Genomic DNA, 27,500 nt, shown 5'->3' on the forward strand with positions numbered 1-27,500 from the left:
TTGTAAGATATTTGTTGTTTTTTTTTCTTCAATTTCTGCAATTTCAACCAATCACTGACGTCTATTGAGGTAAAAAAAAAACATTCTGTGCCGTATGAATATGTCCCTCGTTTAAGAAACAGATTGGGTTTATTTACATTTGTGAAGAAAAAAAAAATACCCTTCCCCCCACCCCTAACCCTAACCCTAAAACAGATTGAAATGCAATAGATCGATACTAGGGTCATAATTATGGGTGTCAATTTCATATGAAACCGCTAGAAAAAAACTGCCGTTCAAACCGAAAAGATCCTAGACTTTTATTTGCATACACAGCAACCGCAGTTGCTAACCGTGAACTATAAAATAACTTTTCTCAGCTTGTCGAACTTCGATATGGGAAAAATTTACAACCTTCTATGTCAATAAAGCACTGTTGTTCCTGAAAGTTGTTTTGTATACATTCTACGGACTGATCGAAACTAACTAACTTCCTACACTTTGATCCTTGGATCTTATGTACTATATACATTGATAGAATAGACGTTGATATATGAAGTGGAAAGAAGATAGCTATGTATGTGTTTGTACACGCACGCGCACATACACACGCACACATACACACACACTCACTGACACACATACACACACAACCACCACACACTACGCAAAACAAACATCTACAAGCTGAGACCTTGAAAATGACGTCATTAAACCATTGATTGCTGCATAGTCGGCGGTGACGTATTAAATATGAAAAAAAATTGCAAAAGCTAAACAATCTCAACAGATTGGGGAACAAATTTTCGCCTATGCTCTGTTTTATGTTCCGTTAACCACTCAGAGTGTCAACTACAGTCGGGGCCGACAGTTTCGAACAGTGACCTTTAACTCACTTTCGTATTTTTTCATCTCTGCATTGTTGTGACAGCAGCTCTATCTAGGTCACAAAGGTCAGTAACGCATTATAAACTTACTTTTGTGTGTATCTGTATGTGTGTGTGCGTGTATGTGTATGTCGGTCTATGTTTTTACATAAATATATTTCTTATGTCTGTTTTGTTTCTTTTCTTTTGTTTTGTTTTCTTTAACTTCTGTCAGTCATTAGACTGACAGAATATGAAGTGCTGGGCTGTCAGTCATTAGACTGCAAACTATTGCTGGGCACCTTCTTTAAGTGTTTCCTCGTACAAATAGACCCCCAGGACTTATTTGTATTTTAAGACTGCTTTATCGGTTTCTTTTGACAAACCACTATATTTCAAAGATGTAAACAACACTTTATCGGTTGTTAATCGGTGAGGAGGATAAACACAAGCACAAAGACAAGTCGTAAGACCGCTGGATAGATTGCTTTGAATAGATATCCATTCCGGCTATTCAAATACCTATTTCTTTACTACCCACAAGGGGCTAAACACAGAGGGGACAAACAAGGGCAGTCAAACCGATTAAGTCGATTACATCGACCTCAGTGCGTAACTGGTACTTATTTAATCGACTCCGAAAGGATGAAAGGCAAAGTCGACCTCGGCGGAATTTGAACTCAGAACGTAACGGCAGACGAAATACGGCTACGCATTTCGCCCGGCGTGCTAACGTTTCTGCCAGCTTCGGTGTGGTCAAGTACGCCTTTCATCTTTTCGGGGTTGTTAAATAAAGTTTCAGAACTTTGCAACGATCGATTCCTCTTTTTCTGTCTGTAGAAGAAATCGGCTGTAGTCAGACTAGAGAGGTTCTGCCTGATCTAAACTTGCTTAAGGCACAACGTATATTACGACGGTTCCTCTATGGTTCAATCAGCTTCGGAAATCCTTGAGCAAGACACTGTCTGTGTCTCTGTTCTGAGTGCGTGTGCGTGTGTGTGTGTATATGTGTGTGTGTGCACGCACGCGTGTATGTGTTTGTTTCTGTGTGCCTTTGTATGTGTGCGTGTGTGTGTGTATGCGTGCGCACGCGCGTTTACATGCATATATATATATATGTGTGTGAGAGGCGGCGAGCTGGCAGAAACGTTAGCGCGCCGGGCGAAATGCTTTACGGTTTTTCGTCTGTCATTACGTTCTGGGTTCAAATTCCGCCGAGGTCGACTTTACCTTTCATCCTTTCGGGGTCGATAAATAAAGTACCAGTTTCGCACTGGAGTCGATGTAATCGACTTACTCCCTTTGTCTGTCCTTGTTTGTCCCCTCTATGTTTAGCCCCTTGTGGGTAGTAAAGAAATATATATATGTGTGTGTGTGTGTATATGTTAAATGAATATTTTACACTTAGATGTAGAAACACTCCTTAAACGTCAGATTTCTTTTGTTCCCAACTGAACTTAATTATTCTCATAAGATTCTGCGACCAGTCAGTAACGAGATTGTTGTCGTCACACTCATCATATATTCATCAGAAGCAAGACTTATAATTTCGTTTGCAAACTCCTTGCTGATAGGAATTAGTGAAACTTGTACAAATAATATTTTGTAGTCAATTTGAAAAGGAAATTGACAATATCCTTTAAAACCAGTCAAGTTGTTGATGGTTCCTTTAGTGATGCTCCAAATAGTCAGGTAGTGTATCTAATTCGGTCATATCATTACGGAGTCCCTGACCAAGAATCACAACAAGGTCTGCAAGAATCTCTTCTCCGTTGTCATTCCCTTGTGCATTCTTTCAAAGAATTTCTTCTCAATGCAGCTCAGCCTGTATTTCAAAGAACCAACGAATAGAAATATATGCTAACAATTCCCGCCTAAATTACATTTCCTGCTTTAAAATAAGGACATGTTGCACCCTTTTCTTTTAATCTTTTTCTCAATGCGGCAGGATTTAATTTGATGGAATTTGGTTTCATTTCTAGCAAGTTAAACGACAAACAAGAGACTCCTTCATATGATTTTAGTAGTATTCTAACATATTGTAGAGAGATCTGCCTGTTAAGACTTTTATCCTATAAGTGGCAGAATTAGATGAAGGTTTTATTGTAACAAACTGATTTTTACTCTTGTTGTTGCTAATGACAATGTTGTTGCTGTTGCTATAATCATCGGGTCGTTTTTAGAAGTTGTATTTTAAATTTTGAAGAATGGCCTCAAGTGGTGTCCAAGAACATAATGAAGCACGCAGGAGACAGATGCATAGGGAGCGAATTGCAAATTTACAAAAATCTATTGGTGTAAGTAAACTTATTTCTTTGTATTCATATAAACATTTTACTATTATAATCTAGCCAAGTTTATAATATATCTTCCTGCTAGGGACACCGTATTTCGGTTACTATCGCAGTCTGGTACTTATTTTGTCGAATCGTTAAGTAACAGCTTTTGAGACAACATTGATTTTATACTAGAAAATATAAACATAGGTATGCATAGATAGATCGATAGATAGAGATAGAGATAGAGAGACAGAGACAGAGACAGAGAGAGAGAGAGAGAGAGAGACAGACAGACAGACAGACAGACAGACAGACAGACAGACAGATAGATAGATAGATAGATAGATAGATAGATAGATAGATAGATAGATAGATAGATAGATAGATAGATAGATAGATAGATAGATAGATAGATAGATAGATAGATTCCTGTTTGAAGCATTAATAACGTTCATTGCTTAATGATTGCTATCTTAAACATTCACATGAATTTGGAAGAATCGTTAGGAAAATCGAACAAGAGTTGTTTGTGTTATTTAGTTACGGCTTATACACTTATACGTTCTGAGGTCAAATCTTGCCAGGGTCAATCAACGTCACCCATCATCTTTCCGGAGTCAGTAAAACGAGATATTGCTTAAGTACTGGAATCATTTCCCAGAATGCATTCTAGGCGTGAATGTGATATGAGAACGTAACACATTAAACTTTCACGTAGCTTCAACAATCACCTTTTATTACATGGTGACCAATATTTTATTACATGGTGACCAATATTTTATTCCATTTCTATTCGTGTGTGTGTGTGTGTGTGTGTGTGTGTGTGTATGCATGCACACATACACTCGCATACATCCAGACAGGTACACTCACGCACACTCACTCTCACATGCACACACACATTTATGTATATAAAAAATCATTTATAACTCATATATCGTTTTAACGCATCCACTGTTACACTCACGTCTTCGTTACTATCGTTTTGACCACCTTGCTTGTCATCACAAGTCATTTCCTACACGTATCTTGCACCTGCAGGACTTTAATCAATGATCATCATCCGATGAAGAGATTCCGAAAGCAGAATGAAGTGTTGACATCTGTCGTAAATAAATTATCAAATTACAAAAACATTGCTTAATATAATACATGTGGTTTGGAGATAATCATTTAAACGTTAAATCTATCATGTTTAGACAATGGACACAGTGTTTGTATATCAGTAGAATCTACTGATAATTAATTACACGTCATATCTTCGAAGATCAGTCTAGTTTTCCATGCATTGTCAGTTGCTGGCGAAGGCGGCGGGCTGACAGAATCGTTAGCACGCCGGACAAAATGCTTAGTGACATTTCGTCCGTCTCTACTTTCGGAGTTCAGATTCAACCGAAGTCGACTTTGCCTTTCATCCTTTCGAACTCGACAAATTAAGTACCAGTTGAACACTGGGTCGATGTGATCGATACGTCCTCTACCCCCAAGTGGCTGCCCTTGTGGCAAAATTTCAAACCATTCTTCTTATTATTATTCAGTTGTCTTATTTTTATCATGTGCTTTCACTGCACTACCGAGCGCAGCTCTGAGTGCCTTTGGTATGTGCTGTGGTTTGTTGTGGTGCTCTTATTTTCAATGTATTGAAAGTGTTTTACGTAGGACGTGTGAGGTACCTAGTAGTGCTAATTTTTGAATGCTATATATACTTGTAAGTCCTGGAGTTTTTGCTATGCATTTCTCTGCATGTTTTTTTTATCATACCTAATGCGCCTATTATAATAGGAATTGTTTCTATTTTAGGCCCAACTTTCGAGTTACCTCTATTTCCAAATCTTTGTATTTTGAAAGTTTCGCTGTTTCTTTTGGAGAAACTTTGTCAACAGAGCGTTGATAACTATTATCTGGTTTTCGCATTGATCTCTGTTTTCAGTATTAATCTAACTCGTCTATAGTATTCCTTTCTTATTTTTTCTTCTATTTGTGAGTGTTGTATCTAATTCATTAATTCTTAAGTATTTGAATGTCTGGTTTTGGTCTAGAATGTTGCCAGGCGCTCACTGTATTGTACAAGCTACCCAAAATCGTTAGCAGGAAAGCAACCCAAGATTTCTATAGGGGGCTACTTGAGGATACGAGTGATGATGGCCTAGGATTGAATCTAGGTATTGTCAAGAACAGTTTGAGTAGTCTTTTCCAGAGGACTTTCGGATTGAAGATCATGGGCAATTTCCAAAAGTCTTTGGCTTGACAATGCTACTGAGGGGCATTGCCCGTTCTAGACAAGCTCTTCAGGCATGTAAGTGCCAACAGCCGAACCTGCCCGAGATACTTGTATGGGGACGAAACTGTCCTACATACAATAATCCAGTGTCCGTGCATTAGAGAGTCGTGGGATTGTGTGGAACAGCTGTTGTCGCGTGTAAGAAGAATTTAGCTATCCGCCGAGTGTATAGTGAAGATTGGCGCACCACCTTCCCTTAGCAGAGAAGGAAGGCAGATCTTTATTTAGTAGCTGTGGCAAAAGATGCTCTGTGGTGGACCCGTCTGAAATGTTTGAAGACAGACACATTCCTATCTGGCCAAGCTCTCATCAATTTCATCAAATATCATTTGAAGAGGAAGGTGAGGGTAGAGAGGGGGGTGTTACCTTCTAGTGTGTTTATCAAAAGGTGGTCGACAGCGACAAGACTGGTGAGACTGAATGGATCTACTCTGAATATGCTTTTCTGAGCAAGTGGATAGAAACTGGAAGAGGGCTCTTTCCAGTGCCTTGAAGATAGAAGAGTAATTCGGGATTTGGTGTGGGGTTTACCCCTGATTGCTCTAAATGGACTGCCCCGCAATTGGGGATCCTATTTATTTATATATTTGTTATTTATTTCTCTGCTTTCTATTATAGATCCTCTGTTAAATCCTTTAATGCGGGAGTCTCTTCCCTTGACTGATGTTAACTCAACATATTTTCGTCTTTCTAATTTTTTTTGTGCTGTAACTCGTCCTTCGATATTCTACGCCATGTCTTAGGCCCTTGTGACCAATAAAACAAACCATTATTATTATAATTATTATTATTATTATTATTATTATTATTATTATTATTATTATTATTACTATTTTTATTATTATTATTATTATTATTATTATTATTATTATTATATTATTATTATTATTTTATTCAGGAAAATTACAGAAATACCTATGAAAACGAAGTACGATTCAAAAATGAAAAAAAACAGGATCTAAGCGCTTCCAAGTAAGTATGACATTCATGTACTTTTTTTATGCTGTTATGTTGGAGAATGGTTTATAGTGGGTATGACAAAATATTTGTCGTCACGATATAGTATAGATTTCATTTTATAAGAGAAGTGTATGTTTACAAATGTTTTCTAGAAAATACAGTATTGTTATGGGCACCTGTCCATATGGTATAACAGGAAAAAATTGCTCCCACCTCCACCCCAAATACTGTCCTAAATACAGAATCCATGGTTCTGATCCTAAATACGGATGCACAAAAGGCAATGGATGCACCTTATTCCATCCTAAACTGTGCCAAACTTCTGTCTCACAAAGGATGTGCCTGAACCCAGAATGCAACCACCACCATCTGAAGGGCACAAAACGATCACAGAATAAATATAAACAGAAACAGAGGAAATCTAGGACAACAACAAGAACAAAATACAACCACGTTTCCCCTCCTACAATCAAACAACGTAGACAGAACCATGAAAAAACACCAAATAACGCCAACATGAAATATGTATCCTCTGACCAAGTGGCAAACCAAACAAGTAACTCTTTTTTACTGACATACCTAGAAAATATGAAGGCCGACCTAAGCCAGGAGATCCAGCGAGCTATCACCAACCATCTATGCAAATCACAAGGACCACTCACCCATTACCAACTTCCCTTACCTCGACATTCCTGTTAAATCTACGTGGCATCAACCCATCAATTATTGCCCAAAAATGGAAGATCCCATATATAGAGAGTTGGCTTGCCGAAATGGCACATTGCTTCCCTTTCTTTATCCTTACCGAGACTCACCTGAACAACACCCATATGGACGCAGAGGTGAAAATAAAAGATTTCACCATTGTTCGTGCGGATCGCACAGACCGAAATAAGGGAGGGACAGCCATCTTTATCCATAACTCCTTTTCACTTGATGCCAAGGACATATTTTCCAATGGCTACTGTGAATCGGTATCACTATACAACAAAGCCAAGGACATAACCATTGTTGGTCTTTACAGGCCTCCCCAGGCACCTCTAAAGTACTTTGAAGAGTGCCTTAGCAAAGTCAAGTCCTTCCTTCGGAAGTACCACCCCGGAAACATACTAGTGATAGGTGATTTTAACCTCCCTCATGTGAACTGGCCCACAGATACTCTGAAGTTAGGCAAGTGCTCTACATCAGATAGAGCAGCAGCAGAACTGCTCTTTAATCTGATGGATGAGTATTTCCTGACTCAGCTAGTGCTTGAACCAACGAGACAGAATAAAACGATCTTGGATCTGGTATTGACCAATCACTCTAGCTACGTTCACAGTATTTCAGTCGAAAAAACTCTCCTCTCAGACCACGACATGGTACTCTGCAATCTTAATTCCCGACATATAAAAACCAAACCAGCCAATCCCACTCCATGGCACCCATTTGACAACATAAACTTCCACAAAGCGGACTGGGGAACAATCAGAAAGGATCTGTCTTCCATCGACTGGTCTTTTACTCTCAATTCCTCTCATATTGAGACCGCGTGGCAGCACTTTGAAAACATTGTCACCTATACATGCTCTAAACACGCTCCCAAGAAATCTACTAACACAAACAGAAACCGGCTCCCTAAAAAGAAAACAACACTCATCAGGCGCATCAAAAGACTCAACAAAAAAATCAACCAATTAAAATGTTCCCACACACAACATCCACATTCAACAACAATGAAAAGACTAGAGCTGGAAAAACTTCATCTGCAGACCAACATGAAAACCTCCATTGAAAATCAAAGAGCTGTGGAGGAACAATGGGTAATCAAAAACATCAAACAGAACCCAAAAGTGTTCTATTCTTATGCAAATAAGCATAGAACCACTGTCTCACCCATTGGGCCATTGATTGATGATAACGGCATTCCCCAACACGATGCTAAAGAAATGCTCCTTTGTAAGTCTGGCTCACAAATTTATCTGCAGCGTCAATGAAGGAGTTCAGTGCAGTTGCAATCATATCAGCCAGTCTTGTGGCACTTTTATCATCACTGACTTCATAGAATCCAAGAAATCGTTCACATGTTTTGTTTTCATATGCATATCTTATTATGATCAACAATTGGGCATGCATTGCACAGTCTCTAATTTCGTCAGCTTGTATAGACATAAACGGAGCTCTATCAACTTCGCTTCTAATTTCATCAGAGATGATATTTCCAATCGCTTGTATTTGATCATTTTGTATTGTGCTTGAGACTCCTGAAAACTGTTTCGACCCCTCTTTAGTAGAAAGTCTAGAAGCAAACACGCTGTCGATTTCAGCGAAGCACTACAATAATTCACGGTAATTTCCTCTATTAAGGCTGTCACTTCCTTCATCATGTCCACGTAATGCAACTCTTGTTTACACAGATATAAAACACAGCATTTGTCGACTGCTTTAAATATTGTCTATTTTCTTCAACTGCCGTTCTTTTTCCAGTTTAGCAGACTCACTAATAGCTGTCACAATATCGTACAATTCGAAAGTTTTCAAACTTTTATAACTACTTAAATGACTCACTGATTTACCGTGATGCTTCCAGTCACTCAGGATGTTTGTATAATTATTATAGCCTCCATCTGCCCATGACTGATTAGCTTTTAGTTGAAACAACAAATATGGCCAATAGTAGAGTTTCTCTGTGACGATACTTGCACAAAGCCAATCAATCTCTTCATACCATTTTATCTGGGATGTTCGAGTTTTTAGTGAGGAATCGACATACCTTTTTCCCGTTTTTCTGCAATATTTCTAACTCTAAATGGCTTGTTTTTTTTTATATATATATAGCACTCTGTCTTTCTCCATTTCTAAGTTAAGGGTAAAAATATAACAACCCTTCAAAATACAACTGATCTTTACACACAGACGCACAAAATAACGGCAATCAAATAACGACAGTGGAGTGCACATTAAACATCATCGACCTGTTTGTCGCCTGTACACTAGCCAAGAGATGCCAGTTAGTCTTTTATACCTACCAGGACGTCATCTGAGATATCACTAAGAACCTCCGGAATCCGTGTTTCCAAGTCTTCTAGTGTGCGAGGTTTTGTCTTGTACACCTCTTTTGTGTAATCCCACAGGTAAAAATCACATGGAGTGAGATCTGTATGTATGTATGCATGTATGTATATATGTATGTATGTATGTATGTATGTATGTATGTATGTATGTATGTATGTGTGTATGTATATATGCATGCGTGTATGTATACATGTATGTATATAGACGCATAAATGCACACATGAATGCAAACACAGTTTTCCGACGAACGGGAACGTGAAACACTGAATAATAGTTCTGTGATAATTTTGCAGCTTTCATAAAATATGTATATATATATATATATATATATATATATATATATATATATATATATACGTGTATGAAGATATATATAGGCGTGGCTGAATGCTAAAAAGCGTGCTTCCCAACCACGTGTTTCTGGGTTCAGCTCCACTGTGTGACACCGGACCGACCAAAACCTTTGAGTGAAAACACAAAGAAGCCACACACACACACACACACACACACAAACACACACTCACACCCACACACGCACGCACGCACACACATATATACACACACACACACATATATATATACATATATATATATGTAAAGAGAGAGAGAGAGAGAGAGAGAGAGAGAGTTTCCGTCTAGCAATTCTAATCACAAGGTTTTGGTTGGCTCAAAATATACAATATAATATATTCGAAATATACAATATAATATATAATATATAGCTACTAAAAATTTATATAAAATATATAAATATGAATATATAAAAATTTATAAATATATAAAATACAAAAATACAAAATGCGTATGAGATCGTTTGAATCTGTTCCAAAACATAAAAATATCGGATGTTGAATGTACACAGTCAATGCATTGCAAAATCATAAATATTAAAAGCTGAATGGGTAGCAAATAAAATGAATACTTGAGTCCATAGATCGAATTCGTATATATCCTACGGCCGTTTCAGGAAAGGTATTTCAGAAAAGGTGAACTATTTATACTTTCCTTCGGCGGTTTTCGGTTATTCTACCTTAAGCTTTCTCTTAGGTTATACTATTTATTTAGGCTTTTCTCTGAGTAAGGGAGAATATAATGATTCAACGTCACTTATACTCAAGTGTTATCATTATATCTAAAACCCTAACTACAGTTATAACGTCATAGAGACATATACGCATGGAACGCTACATCAACGACCATGTATGTTGAATATTTTAATCGTGTCCTTTAAACCGCTATAAGAAACATAAATCAAAGATTACAGAAATGCATATTTATCTATGCTCAGTTGAAAAACAAACGTGAAGAGAAACATTTTCTTTTTAATTATTTGTATTATATAAATATAACATTTTATGTTATTTACAGTAAGAAAGATAACTTCGTCGTGAAGGAAAACGACCATAAATTCCTTAGCTAATGTCTTCTTACTATCTAATGCATTAACCAACAAATCAAAATAGATTTGTGATTAACTTGGACAAGGCATAAAAATTACCGATGTCTCCAAAAGAGTGAGTGACGTGGAGTTGAGTGACTACCAACGAACACTAAAGTCTCTCCCCAAGTCTCTCCAGGGTTTTTATAACTGCTCAACCTGACCAAAAAGAATCGAAATTCAGGACAAACATTCTTTTCGAAACTTCTAGAATCTTTATATGAGCAGTTATATTAGCCAATGGGAAAAAAACGAAAATGATAATTCTTCGGCAAAGACATTACGTCATATTGCCAATTCGCGCCACATTTCAAAATGGCTAAAATGGATATTGCTACCATACCCATCTCGAGTATATACATTTCCTTAGTCAATGCATTGCAAAATCATAAATATTAAAAGCTGAATGGGTAGCTAAAAAACTGAATACTAAAGTCCATAGATCGAGTTCGTATATATCCTACGACCGTTTCAGGAAAGGTATTTCAGAAAAGGTAAACTATTTGTACCTCGCTCGAGTATATATATTTCCTTCATCAGGGAAAAGTTTTTAAAAAATTAAAAATCTTTTTAAAAGATTGTTTAAGTGATAGCGAAAGACTTCATACTTGGACCATGTATTCTATGTTGTGACAAAAATTAAGTATTCACTTTTTTAGTTAACCATTCAGCTTTTAATAGTTATGATTTTGCAATGCATTGATTGTGTATATTTAACATCTGACCGTTTTATGTTTTTGAACGGATTCAGACGATCTCATACGAATATATATTTTATATTTTATATATTTATATATTTTTATATATTCATATATTTTATATAGATTTTTAGTATCTATATATATTTCGTGTGAGTGGGTATGTCTTTCGAAAAAATATATTGAGGAAAATAATGTGTTATGATTGTCAATATCTCGAAAGTTGCCTTTTCATTCAACCTATATATATATATATATATACATACATATACACGTGTGTGTGTGTATGTGTGTGTGTGTGTGTGTGTGTTTACCCCTCACCACCGCTTGACAGCCGGTGTTGGTGCCCTAACATGAGTGCACTCTAACGGCTGAAACAAGTAAAAGATAAAAGATGTATGTATATATATATATATATATATATATATATATATATATATATATATATAATATATATATATATATATATATACATATATATATATGATGATACACATAGATACTTTCAGGCGTGGCTGTGTGATAAGAAGCTTGCTTCCCAACTACATAGTTTCTGTTGCTTCCTTTCTGTTTCTTATCGCCATATTCTCCCTCTTTATTTCTCTCTCTTTTCTCTCTCACTTTCCCACTCTTACTCTTCCTTTCTCTCGGACTCTCCCTAGCTTTCTCTTACTCGATCTTTCTCTATCTATCTCTCTCCCATTTAAAAAAACAAAAGACCTTGAGAAAGTTGAGAAAGAAAATATTTTGAAAGATCAATCATAAATATCAGGCAGTGACAACGGAAAGCACACTTGCCTTTTGTACGTGCCGTGACTCACTCATGCATTGTCCTTGTCAGTCACAAGCAATGCTGCAACACCAATCCAATACAAGGCGCAGATCCATAGTCTTTCGAGACTAACAGATGCCAAGCACGCACACATATATATCTTGGTCAGCCTATGAACTTTTCAGTCGATCCTCGTATGTTTATATGTCATTATTTAGTTTATTTCAAGATTTCTTGCTAGTAAAGAAAAAACCGGTTTCTAAGCTAGATCCAAGGCTCCTTCATTGGAATTTCAACATCAACAACAGGGTATTTTTGTTTTTATGTATGTATGTATGTATGTATGTATGTATGTATGTATGTATGTATGTATGTATGTTACATGCTGAACTTCTGAAATATTTTATATATTTTCGTAATGCTCTTTATAGAAAGAAACCAGCTAATAAGGAAATTAAAGCCTTAATTTTCTTCGTAGCTGGTTTCTTTCTGGTTTTGTAAAGCTCTACTTCTCAGGATTGGGGCTGAGGCAGTTAGTTAAAGTGCTCTAATAATTACAGGCATAAATCTTAAAGTGTGGATTATCTGCAGATTTCTCATTAATTCGTCATAAATATTTGTTTTTTCACTAATCGTTAACATTGTTGACCTCTGTAAGGTAGTTAATTTGCATCAACTCTGCACAATTCTTCTCCTCTGTCTCGGCATTATACCTGGTCTGTTATGCATACATTTTATTTAGGTCCTGGCAGAAATATTCTACAACTATTCTTCCATTTTATAACTATGCCCTCCACAAAATTGTAATTTCTTGTATTTGTATCCTTAGGCCTATCCGTTCTACGGATTTAACTGTACAAAGTTCTGCCAAAGACAGCATGCCTGTCAGGTAAATAATATCGAGATGATATTTTCGGACAGTGGTTTAGTGGTTAGGGGTGTTGGACCCATGATCGTACGATTGTGGTTTCAATTCCTGGACCGGGCAACATGTTGTGTTCTTGAGCAAAACACTTCATTTCACGTTGCTCCAGTCTACTCAGCTGACAAAAATGAGTAATCCTACGACGGATAGGTGTCCCATCCACATGGGGAATTTATACGCCATGAAAACCGGGAAACCAGCCCTCATGAGTCACTATGACTGGGGAAGGAACTTTACTTTTACCCATAGTATGAGTGGCAACCTCAGTGCTAATTTCAAGAGTCTGCATTGGTTGTCGTATCTAAATGGTTTACTTGTTTCCCTTATATCTTTTGTACATCAGGCAATCATGGACCCGAGAACGGGGGGGGGGAGGTACAAGCGCACACCCTAAATTTTTCGTGGGGATGTAAAATCAAAATTTGGACCCCTAGTTACTTTTTTCAGATTTAGAAAACAGGGCATAAATAGATATCTATAAAAATCAAATTCAAGTTAGGTTTCCCCTCACAGAACAAAGAACAAAAAGAATAATAAAACTTTGTTTGTAAAATATTTTGGATCTGGGTTTGCACCCACCTAAGAAAATTTCTTCCGTGAACTAGTGCAGGCATTTCGTTATTATTTCTACTTGTTCTTGTATTTTTTTTTTATCTAGTTTCAGCTCACAAGCTGTGGCCATGCTGGGGCACCGCCATTTGGTGTTGCTACATGATTTTACTTCACGAATGCTTTTTAGCAATTGCCATTTGGTGCATGAGAGAGTTCGATGCAGCTGCCCTCATCTGCACATCCTGCCGTGAAGTTGGTTCATCTGGGACACCTGACAAGAAGAGATCCAGTTTAATTTTTAAAGACATCTGCATCCACCCCATGCAGGTCTCTGAGGTTCTTCGGGAGGATATTGAAGAGCTGTGGGCCTCGGAAGCCCAGGCTATCACAGTATCTTGTCCTACATCTTGATGGCAAATTTGGAGTCCTTGGCACTATGCAGTGGCGCCCATTTCTGGCATTTGTGTAACTCTCGATGCCAAAGTTTGGGACAAGTCCTTCTACGGTAAAAACCGTAGATTGATAATACTGTATAACAATATTTTCTTTTTTTTCTTTTGTCTTTGGCCAGCAAGTGTTATTTCCAGTTTGTTTCTATCTAGAAATCAATGGAAATGACTGCTATTCCCTTCAAACATTGCTTTTGTGACCTGGACATCAATGTTCTGAAACTGACTTATTTCCCATCATATATTTAGATAGATTCAACGTTGAGCTGCTGAAGCAGAATTATCGTTATAGCAAATATTCTGCTCAATACCATACATTTGCTTGTCAGTTACTTGACCTTAATATAACAATATGTGCATCTCTGATCATGAACAAGAGTTGTGGGAGAGCATCATAGCCATGCATTGAAAGGGATTCTTTAGGGTTTGAGTGAATGTAACAGACGCAAAGTTTTAAGGAAATGTTAACCATTTTTCATACTTTCTAGAGGTAATCTAATAGGAAATAGCAGTTGTTACCCAAGCACAAAAGTCGTGTTACACAGTGTAATACAGTATCTTGGTTGTGATACTCAGCACACATAAACACACACACACACTCACACATGCACACATGTATGTATGTATGTATGTATGTATGTATGTATGTATGTATGTATGTATGTATGTATGTATGTATGTATGTATGTGTGTGTGTATGTATGTATGTGTGTATGTATGTATGTATGTGTGTGTGTATGTATGTGTGTATGTATGTATGTATGTATGTATGTGTGTGTGTATGTATGTGTGTATGTATGTATGTATGTATGTATGTATGTATGTATGCGTGTGTATGTATGTGTGTGCGTATGTATGTATGTATGTATGTATGTGTGTGTGTATGTATGTATGTATGTATGTATGTATGTATGTATTATGTATGTATGTATGTATGCATGCATGCATATATGTATGTACATGTGTGCGCGTATTTATATCTATGTTCTAAAGCTGTGGGTCATTGTTTTACACGTATATGTCTGAAATCTTACATACAAATACATCTGAAAGGATAAGGTCCTAGGTTACGTAACTTCTAATGGTTTCTATAAATCTTTACAATGATGGTGCCTTGGATCTATGTTAAAAACCTGCTCTTTCTGAGTTGGTATGAAACCTTGAAATTAAACTGAATAATGACATACATTCATACATACGTACATACATTCACATATACATACATACACACACATTCACACACACACACACATACACACACACATACATACATACATACATTCATACATACATACATACATACATACATACATACATACATACATACATACATACATACATACATACATTAAACTCAAAGAGTGACTGTATTATCACTGATAGAATACAGTATCGTAAAGGCATATTCCAAGGCAACAGCCTCCCTGTGATGTTGCTTATACTTTCTGTAAACCCCTTATCATTCATCTAAAGGAAGTCTCACTGGTTCAAAAGGAAACAGAAATACAAAAATTACACAGTTTCTTTGTAGATGACTTGAAACTATATGCAAAAAATATGCACGATATGAAAAAGAACCTTGACTTGGTTACAACATTCTCAAAGGATATTGGGTTGCAGTTTGGTCAGGGTAAATGTTATATGGTTATGAAAAGAAGGAAAACCATAAACCAGACTAGCAACATCTCCATCAGTGATTTAACTGCTTCCCCTATATCTGACAAGGAATGTTACAGGTATCTAGTGATGAGTGAAAACATATCTTACAATGACACCTCTAACGAAGCACGTGTCACTAAAGATTACAGCCGAATAAAGAAAATTTGGACCTCGGAACTTTTTGCATTCAATAAAACAATGTCCCACGGTGTGTTTTCAGTACCAGTACTCATACCAACATTTAGTCTGCTTGACTGGACGCCTGATGAGATCCGAGCCATTGATGTAAAAACCCGAAAAATGCTAACAAGCACACATAATTTCCACATAAACAGTAACGTAGAACGCCTCTACCTAAAACGAAAACAAGGCGGCCTTTGAATGTCCATCACATGCCTTCGGCAACATCTTTTAACCACCAAGTGTCGAAGTGCATCCCTTGACCAAGTTTGCATACATGAGGCTCATAACATCATAAGACTTAGAAGGCAGCTCCTTGCGCAACATTCTTTGTCTGATAACCTAGAATACATGCACAAAAAAATCACACGACTCTACCGCAACGTATCATCACATGAAAATATTAACCTATTTGAGCAGAAAACTATCCATGGATGTGTTAGTAGAAATCTCTGAGATGATAGTAACATCGATCATCAACGCAGTCTATCATGAACAAATAGCCGTATTACTACCTCCCACTTTGAAGGGTATGCGTTTGCAATCCAGGAACAGGAACTATCAACCAAGTACCTGATGCACAAAAGGGATAGAGATGCAGGAAAAGCAGTAAAATGTGACAACCGATGCAGACTTTGCGGAGTTAACAACGAAGATATCACCCACGTCATAAGCAGTTGTACGAAAATGTCATCACGGTGTTATCTGCCGATGAGACGTTATACTGTAGGTAGGACACTATAATAAAAAGGAATAATGGTAGAATGTACCAGTGAAAACCTCAATAAAATGTAAGCACAACAGACCTGATATAAGGATTTGGGATAGATAAGACAAACTATAAACATTTATGGAAATTAGCTGCCCAGCGGATGTTAACATAGAGCTGAAGATCAGTGAAAAAGAGAATACATCGCTCAACTACTGAGAAATCTGCAGTCACTCTATCCAAATTACAAGTTCAGCTTTATATCTGTAATTATTGGGGCCTTGGGATATGTATACACTGACTAAATACAAATCTTGAGAAATTAGGCTTCTCAAAACCAGGAGAAAACTAATTCGAAGACTACAGATCCAGTCCATGACTGAAACTGAAGTTTATCATTTAAATATATATATATATATATATATATATATATATATATATATAATATATATATATATATATATATATATATATATATATATATATATATATATATATATGCATATCTAGATATGCATATCTAGATATGCAACTATATGCATGGGAATACACGCATAAATTAAAACACTTGTCCGACGAACGGGAACGTGAAACTCTGAGCAACAGTTTTTGTGATATTTTTGCTGCTTTTTTAATAAAGCATATTACTCTCCTTCCGATACTCGAGTACTTTTTTTTCCACCTTGTTTCGCATTTATGTGCTTACTCTAGTATATACGTATCAGTTCTGTCCGATTAAAATTTTTAAAAATTCAATGAAATTTAATAGTATTTTAGAATGTCAAATGGAATTAAAATTATTTTTATGCATTTGTGTACATTTAAACTAATTAAATATTATTTTACAGAATAATAGAATTAAAATGCCTTTGATTAAAATCCTTTCTAACATGGAAGTATCCAAAAAGCATTTGAAGCACATAATGCTTTATGAGTACAAAAAAGAAAACTCTGCAGCCGAAGTGACTCAAAACATACACTCAGTTTATGGGAAAGAATGCTTGAATGAAAGAACTTGCAGAAGATGGTTTGCAAAATTCAGAAGTGGAGATTTCAGCCTTGAAGATGAAGATGGAAGAGGACGTCCAGTTGAGTTTAATCATAAGCTCCTTGAGGCATTACTTGAAGAAAATCCTGCATTATCAGTTGAAGAATTGGTAATAAAGCTTAGTTCAAACCATACAACTGTTCATCGTCATTTTCAACAACTTGGAAAGGTTCCTAAACTTGGAAAATGGACGACTCATGAATTTTGCGAAAGCAACCGCAAATTCCCAGTTGACATATGCTCTTCTCTCCATTCTCGCGAACTCATTTCCCCATTTTTGGATAGACTTGTGACTGGTGACGCAAAATGGATCTTCTATCAAAATATTAAATGTCGTCAACAGTAGCTTGATATAAGGGAAAAAGCGCAACCACAACCGAGAAGGGAACTTCATGGGGAAAAGGTTCTCTCTATCTGGTAGGATTGCAAAGGAGTAATTCACTTTCAATTGTTACCACCTAATGCAACAATCAATGCTCAAGTCTACTGTCAGTAGTTAGAACGTTTGAACCAAGCTTTGAAGAAAAAAAGACCTGATTTAGTGAATCAAAAAGGAGTGACGATTCATCAGGACAATGTGCAACCCCACACTGCAAAGATCCCATCGCAGAAGATCCAAGAGCTTCGCTGGGAAAAGATTCCTCATCCACCTTATTCTCCCGACCTTGTTTCGTAGTTTACAGAATCATTTGGGGGACATACTTTCGCAAGCCAGGAGGCGGTCGAAACTGACATTTCAGAGTTTTTCACTTTGAAACCGAAAGAGTTTTACATTGATGGGATTAAAAAGCTTGTAAATAGATGGAAGGAAGTCATAGATAATCGGGGAATGTACGTTGATGATTAAATTTCAATTAAATATAACATTTGATCACTAGAATTCAGATAGAACTTATGGGATGACCTGATATATATATATAAACTAATTAACTTTCAACTGGACTCTGATTATAACTTTTTTTCATAGCTGATATTTTCATGTAAATAAAATTTCTAACATACACCACAGAGAATTTATTCTAAATGGTATTGTATAATTGTATTTGTTTGTTTATACGTGTATGAGCCTGTGAGTACATGTTTTTTTCTTGTTTGTATGTGTGCATACGTATTTTGAGTATCATAATCTGCATCTAAGGCCATCATATGTCTGTATGGATTTGTGCATGCGTTCAGAAACTTCAACGTTAGATGTGAAGAAAACATAATCATATTTATTTTGAGAGGTAACATACAATAATTTAAAAGACACTACAGCCTCATGATACCAACTGGCAATAGCAGATTTGGGGGTTGTACCGAGTAATAATAATAATCCATGGATAGAATTTATAAATATTTTAATGCATCGCTACGCGGGTTTCCACAAATAACATGTTACTTACTATCATAGTCCGTATTCTTAGGTTGATTACAGTACAGTCCGCAGTATCCATGGACATCGGGTGAATCATATGTATGCGTTCATTTCATTAGGCGATATGACATTAGCGTTGGAAGCAACGGGTGTATAATTGAGGGTTGTTTATCAATTTTGACCAATGAAAGCTTGAGTGGGTTATGTGGGCGGTTCTATGTGTATCTGATAGAGTAGACGGTAGTGGAAAGAGGGAAAGGAAGGATTATTATAATCACCGTTTCTTTTTCATCTTCTATTCCTCCCTACCAAATACACACAGAGCTACTCACATATCCCATTCAACGTTTTCGTTGGTCAAAATTGATAAACTACCCTCAGTTATACATCCGCTGCTCCCAGCGTTAATGCCATATCGTTTGAGCAAATGAACGAACGAATATGATTCACCCGGTGCCCATAGGTACCTGTGGACTCCGCTGTAATCATTTCAGGAATACGTGTTATGATCGTAAGAAGCATGTGATATGTGGAAACGTGTTTAGTGATGCATTAGAATATTTATAAATTCCATCCATGGATCACAACTATTATTATCTTTACTTTGTGTGTGTGTGTGTGTGTGTGTGTGTGTGTGTGTGTGTGTGTGTGTGTGTGTGTGTGTGTTTGTGTGTGTGTGTGTGTGTTTGTGTATATATATATATATATATATATATATATATAGTCATTGTGACGTATATTTGCCATTTAAATATGGCTAACCCCTAAGGGTGGATGCTACTGTAGTCATTATAAAACGTATTCCGTTGTGAAAAAGGAGTGAACTACTAATTAACTATGGAAACTAGCTGGAAGTTTAAATTTCACATATAGATATGTTTTGATGTCTGTAGGTTTGTATTTGTGTTCGTGATTCTCCTTGATTTCTAAGATATTCTTTATATGAAATAACATTTCTTTCCTTTCACTTTAGCAAACCGAATCAACCATGCGGATATCGATGTATTTATGGTCATGAACCAAATGAAGAAAAAGAGAAGACAGCACATACCCAAAGGTAAAGAAAAACATGAAATTATGGAGAAAGCGCGATTGTAAATTAATATTGATTAATATTGACCTCGTCTTCTTTAAGACTTGGTAACATTGGCTGTGCTGCTCTGGGCTGGCTTCACCAAATTAATCCGTTGGTTGATTCCAATTATCAGTTGGAAAGTTTTCGTGTATATTTCACTAATGCCTTTTGTAAAGGTCCTGAATCTCACTGATTCCTGTCTTGGCCATGTACATTGCTGACATGTCCATCTATTCCGATGCGACATCCATTTCATTCAAGAGGATTCCATGTTGGACAAAACCAGCTTGCTAATCGTGTTTCACGTTGCATGTTTCGACAAAACCAGCTTGCTAATCGTGTTTCACGTTGCATGTTTCGACAAAACCAGCTTGCTAATTTGTGTTTCCCATTCTACCTGGAACCACTGGGATTATTATGCGATATTGCATTTGAGAAGAGCATAAGCGTCAGAAATTCATATTTAGGTTCTCTATAAACCAGGCACATTACTTTTATTCAATAGACCATTATTAAAGCATAACCGGTTATGTTTTCCACAAGGAAGACTTGTCATTAATGCAGTTTAGAAAAGAAAAAGCATCACATCATCCCATTCATTAGATGTAGTGTATTATGCATGTCATTAGAAATTTCTCTTAAATTATTTTGCCCACTTTTCTCTTAAATTATTTTCTCTTAATTTATTTTCTCTTAAATTATTTAGGCCATTTAACCATTAAGTGATTCCAGCTTAAGTGTCAGCAGGTTTAGGTATATAGTCGATTGAAATGTTTTAAATAACTTTCTCGCATTCATTTTATCGATTTGAGATAAATGGAAAACAAATTTTGAACCTCACAGGATATGAACTTACAGCAACAGAAGGTCGAAAATAAGCTTCAGTTTTAACTATTTCACTGCCCGGGTTTTCTCTAGTAATAATGATTTTATCGACCAAGGTACTAGGCTCTTTTTAAAGGTTAAAGATAACACCAGCTTTCTCGGTCGGTATATATCACTAACTACTACATATCTCCTGTAGTACAAACGTAAAACAGAAAATTGATGGTATTAAGCACCACGCTGCTCCACATACGTATATACCCGCGTCTATAACATGTGCACAAATGCATTTACGTTTGTATATGATTTGTTATCGACTACACTGGAGTGAGGCACTCGGTGGCTCTAGTTCTCTGAGAGCCTCTGAGTCTTGTGAACTGAAATTAATTGAGTAGAATTGTTGAAAGTGTTAACTTTTGATGATTCAGCCACATTAATCTTACCCAGTTAACCTCAGATAGAAAACATCAGTGATGCGGTTTGGGTGGAAATATTAGTGTGTTCAGGAAAATAAATGCAATAACCACCGAGAAATAAAGGAGGAAGTTTTTATTAGAATTAGTTCGATCTGGTGCTGAGTTTGTTCAAAGTAGAAACTATTGTAGTATTGAAAAAAATAACAGAACGTAGGATACAGTTTGTCAGTGTGAAAGTGGTTGGAGATGGTTAGTGACTGAAAGATTTTCTCGGCTATGATCTAGAACGTGAGCGTGCCTTGGGTTGTTCCCTTATACGTTAATCAGGATACAAAAGGCAGTGCCCATTGACTATTCAGACCGTCTCTGATTGGTGAGACCGGTGCGGTTGGTATTCGGTTTGAACATCCGTAAGCCAATGCTTTCAGAATAGGTGAGAATGAAAACTCAGTTGCAACTCGAGATGGAAACAACTTGACAAAGATAGAAAGAGAAGATGGACAAAGATAGAAAGACAAAGACGGCAGTATCAAGTTGCTCTGAGTGTAGATACCATATATATATATAGTATCTACACTGCCATCTTTCTCCTGTTCTTCACTCCTGCTCCAGAGCGTTGGCTGCGGGGTCATTCCGAAAAGCTCTATCTGCGACGATTTCATCTCAATCGAAGGAGAGGGGCTTTCTCCGTCCGGGTTGCGGATCCGTGGAATAAGCTGCCGGACGAGATGGTGAAGATGCCGATGACTTTGATGTGGTCAAAGTCTCCCTTGACCACAAGTGGCCTGAACTCTTTACCTGAACACCACCCTGTACATAACTCCATGTCCCCCTACATGGCCTTGCTTTTTGCTTCTTGAGCCAAAGAATTAACTAACTAACTATATTCAAATCACCGTTGGCTCCATTGTCCTACTACGTCTTAATTACGGCTTGACATCGCAAGGTCCTGCGAACCATACACAGACCTACTTCATGCTTCTTTTAAACAATTACTTAACATATTATCTTAATAGTAACCATAGTCCACGAAAATACAAAAATGCATCATGGGAACATTACTTTTTTTATTTCGTGTTATTCCGTATTATTCCCACCCTTTAATCACTCACACCGCACTGCTATTCCTACCCACATCTAACTGTAAGTTAATTTAACCTAGTACATTCATATTAAATAATAATAGTATTAATAATACTTACGCTTTAAATTTAGGGTTAGGCGTTATTAATTAGGCATTTCAGTCTATGTTTACATTTAATTTTTCTTTCCTTCTGAGCATTCAGAAGCCCCGTTTTAACCCATAATATCTCCATGAATTCATGGGTACATAACAGACATGACCTATTTCCAATTCTATACGATTTCGCTTTACATATTATATCCCACTTTAATTCATAATTGATTTTTTTCGACATTCAACTCCAAACGTATTTACTTAGTCCTGTCGAATTCCTAAGTTTCTTATTTTTACATGAATTCAAGTGCTGTGCTATTCGTTGTTTAATTTTATTCGATGTCGACCATATATACGTTCTATCTGGATAATTTTCAATATCCGTATTATTTATTCCACTATTTTCATTTCCATCTACTTTTACAGAAACCACACATTTATATACTACATCACTAGCATTACATCTTCCATTAAATTTAAAGTGATTTTTATCTCTACAGTTACAACTATTACCGTCTCCAGCACTCCTATTCAGATGCTTATTTAATTTGTCATAGTAATATGTATTCAACCTATACTTATTTATTGATGAAATAATATTCCCTAGATTCCTTATTGTTATTTATATTTTTAAACCATTGTAAAGTTTCTATTGTACTGCCCCATAGCTTTAGGTTACCTGAATTATTTAATTTGATTATATACTTATATAATATTAATTTACTTAATTTCCCTAGGTCCAACTTACATGGGCATATTAATCGGACTTTAGGGTCTGCATAGAAATTATCATTATGGTCTTTTAGCGTTATCCTTGGGTGTAATGGCACATAGGGCTCTTTTTTTTATCTAGTTCATAATTCGTCAGAACTTCTTTATAACACTTATTTATTTTTCTTTAAAGTATTATTTTGGACTATTTTATATTTTTTGTTGATTTCTTTCTCTAGTAAACTATCATGTTTCTATATCTAATTTATGTAAGTTTCTGGTTTGTTCGATTGCACAAAGATTCCTTCAGTATTTCTCAGTTCTTTTATCTTGATAGCTAAGTTTTTAAAATGATTATTATGCCTGTTCGGATATTTATAAAATTCTACATTTTTTACTATCCCCCAAAGTTTGTGTTCCAAGTTTTGTATTTCTTTATTGTACGGCGGTTCTTTCCTAGATTTAAATTTATTCTTAATAAATTTATTATTGTCTGTATTATTAATGTCTATAGTATTTTCATTATTATAGTAGTGTGCTTTCCATTTAAGTCTTTTTATGAAATTCTTTATATTATTAATTAATTTAATTTTGAATTCTTTTTTTTTTTTTTTGGTGGGATAGTTATGTCTTTCAGTGAGGAATTCCACTCCAGGGGTACTATCTTATCTGTATATGCCATACTTATTTGTTTAAAATTAAAATATAGTTTATAGTATCAAACTATGAGAAAGTGATATAGAGACCTGATGATTGGGGGTATTTTGTAAGGATGGTTCCAGCAAAACACGACGTGGTTAAGGAACCGGGAAATGTACCTCAAGAAATACGTGTAGCAAAGTTATAAAGTATTAAGTATTTAAATTGGAATTCTTTTATATGGTGAGATGAAGGGGCCTACTATCTCTAAATGAAAATATATATTTCCTCATTGAGAATAATTTGAACCCCTGTTATGCCGGAATTTTTATTCCCTAACAATTAATTAATATCAATTTAAAACCAGTAGCCCAGCATATAAAAAATCTGAAAAAAATCAGAAAAAAGTTCAATACATGTGTATATTTAGGGCTAAACCACTTGGTGGATAACCATACGCTAGAAGAAGATCACATGCAATCTAACTACAAAGAAAGAATGTTCTCCAGAGAAAATTCAGCGAACACCAGAACATAGGCGGGCAAGACAGATAAAAATTATATAAAAATCAAGAATTAATCGTATACCGGTTTCGTCTATTACCGAATAAATTACATACGTAATCATTCGTCCGCAGACGATTCAATTTATGTATGTATGTACGTACGTACGTATGTATGTATGTATGTATGTATGTATGTATGTATGTATGTATGTATGTATGCATGTATGTATGCATTATAACCGTTAGAACCTCGCATGTGATATCGTGCAGTATTCGTTCCAATCTTCTGCGCTCTAAGTTCAAATTCCGCCGAGATTAGTTTCGTTTTTGAGGTCGACTAAAATAACAGCGCAATACTAGAATCGATACTCTCTCTCTCTCTCTCTCTCTCTCTCTCTCTCTTCTCTCTCTCTCTCTCTCTCTCTCTCTCTCTTTCTCCCCTTCTCTAGAAGAAATCAACTGAGGTCTGACCGGTGAGAAATGAGACGTATATATATATTTTTGTACATGCAGCTTGTATGCGAGTGTATGTATATATATATATATATAATTTATATATATACATATATATTATATATACATATATGCATGTATATATGTACATATATATATATATATATATAATATATATATATATATATATATATATATATATATATATATATATATATATATATATATATATATAATATATATATATATATATATATATATATATTATATATATATATATACATATACATATACCGTCGGTAGGTAACACATGAATCCGTAAAAGAAGCATACTCTAAGTTATAGTGCAATATATTATATAAAGAGTTGGATATGGCCAGTTTATGGAATTACTCAGGGTTTCACGTCCATAAAGCGCTTGCTTAGCTTTACGGCGTATCATCAGATCTCAAACCTGTAGGTTTACGGCTTCTGACCTCGCTACTCAATGTCAACAACAGTGGATTGTCTGTGTAGTTTACTTGAACCAAATTACACGAACAAAATCAACCTGTGGCTCTCACAAAGGATACCTTCCCAAGTTGATGGACAACGGGATTGAACTCGATCTGCAGCGTCCAGGGCCTCGTGTTGAACTGTTAAGTTGAGAGTAAAATATGTCTGGCAGAAATGGAGCAGAAGCCAGTCTTATATTTCTGAAAAATTGCCAGAACAAATCTAATGAGAATAAGTATGTAACTTTTGTGAGTTTCACTAATTCAGGAGATTCCGAAATGTTATCAAGTTCCCATTGCTTTAGAGCACATGCGTGTTCTCTACTTCTGTGTATATGATTACATATGTACATGCATTTACGTGTATGTGTGCACTTGTAAAGACTATCGATTGCTTTGTTACGTCTTTGCTTTTTAGGTAGAACCAAAATGTATGTATTAAAGGAGAATAGCTAGAGATGGATTAGTTTCAAATTGTGCGAAATAAAAGTTTTTAGTTTCTCGACCATATTGCTTTTAATCATCTTTAATTTCTTTAGTACATATGTTCTCCAGACATCATTATGCACCTACTCATAGTTATGTAAGTCATTATTCAGTTTTATTTCAAGATTTCTTGCCAATAGAGAAAGAACCGGTTTCTAAGATCCAAGGCACCTTCATTGGAATTTCAACATCTGCAGGGTATTTTTGCATTTATGTATGTAGTGGGTCATCTCATAAATAATGCGGTTTTTTTATGCTTCTTTTATTTTTCAAAATTAAGATAAACAAAGTTCTTTTTTAATCTAAAATATACTCTCCTTCATTTTCTACAATGTTCTTCCAGCTATCTGGTAGACTTGCAAGGCCCCTCTTCTAAAATTCACTTGTCTTTGACGAAAAATTACTCCTCCAGTAATGTTCTGACTTCGTCTACAGAATTTATATTTTTTCCGTCAAAATGATTTTGAAGACTGCGGAATAAGTGATAATCAGATACGGCATGTCTGGCAAATATGGTGGATGGGGCATCGTTTCCTATTCAAACTGCTCCAGCCTTTGGAATGTCGTCCTTGCTGTATATATAGCCGAGCATTATCTTAGAAGATCACCTTTCATCTTGAAACCAAAACTGGTCGTTTTTCTTCTAGCGCTGACTTAAGCCGCTCAAGCTGCTCGCAGTAGATCTCCTTTGTTATCGTTTGGTTTGGGTTTAAAAGTTTGAAGTGGACTAAACCTTTCATATCCCACCAAACAGATAACACCTTACATAAATGAAGACCTTCTTTAGCCTGGGATGCCGGTGTTTCTTTTTTCTTTACCCACTGTCTTCAACGCTTGACATTTTTTATAGAGAACCCACTTTTTGTCACCGGTCACTATTCGATCCCAAAAAGGTTTATTCGTGAAACGTGACAGCGAAGAAAAGCACACATTCACTCTCTGTGCGCGATTAGACTCGGAAAGTTTGTGAGGAACCCATTGACCCAATTTGCTGACTTTTCCGTTGGCACGCAGGTAGGTGTCGATGAATGGTTGAATGACCAAATCCAAGCTTCTCTGTTAGTTCCTCAGCAGTTACGATGGGATCTGGTTCCACCAGGGTTTGCAGGACGTCCTCGTCGAGCTCTACAGATCTTCCAAGATGGGGCTCATCTTCTAGGCAGTAGTCTCCGACTCGGAATTTCTGGAACCACCATGGACACTTGCTTATGCCCGATCCCCATAAGCTGCATTAATATTCCTTGTACTTTCCGCTGTGTTATTGCCTTTATTGAACTCATAAAGCAAAATATGCCGAACATGCTCCTTTGTCACTTCTGTTATAGCTCTGGAAAAATAACTGTTAAAGTCGAACTGCACTCTTCAAAACTTTGCGCTAAGAATAAGGACAAGGTAAAATTAGTACCTGCTTTTATAGTAAGTTGATGCAAGTAGTTTATCCCGCTCCCCTCCGACTTTTAGCTCATGCAATTGAGAAAAGCGCATTATTTATGAGATGACACAATACATGTGC

At 36.2% G+C, this 27,500-nt stretch overlaps 1 protein-coding gene across 3 annotated transcripts in view; it reads left to right on the plus strand.

Moving 5' to 3' along the window:
• The first annotated feature begins 677 nt into the window (after positions 1 to 677).
• The window catches only part of LOC115223035, a 51,825-nt gene continuing 25,002 nt past the window's right edge, over positions 678 to 27,500 (plus strand). The window contains exons 1-5 of one of the 3 annotated variants that reach the window (XM_036500478.1): positions 678 to 932; positions 3,029 to 3,142; positions 6,304 to 6,377; positions 13,157 to 13,216; positions 20,180 to 20,263. In XM_036500478.1, the coding sequence (XP_036356371.1) occupies positions 3,053 to 3,142; positions 6,304 to 6,377; positions 13,157 to 13,216; positions 20,180 to 20,263 (308 nt within the window). In that variant the 5' untranslated portion in view covers positions 678 to 932; positions 3,029 to 3,052. The remainder of the gene's footprint in view (positions 933 to 3,028; positions 3,143 to 6,303; positions 6,378 to 13,156; positions 13,217 to 20,179; positions 20,264 to 27,500) is intronic. The other 2 variants (XM_036500479.1, XM_029793468.2) reach the window with 2 other exon arrangements.

The sequence above is a fragment of the Octopus sinensis genome, linkage group LG2, assembly GCF_006345805.1.
Source record: "Octopus sinensis linkage group LG2, ASM634580v1, whole genome shotgun sequence".
In the NCBI taxonomy this organism is placed as follows: Eukaryota; Metazoa; Mollusca; class Cephalopoda; order Octopoda; family Octopodidae; genus Octopus; species Octopus sinensis.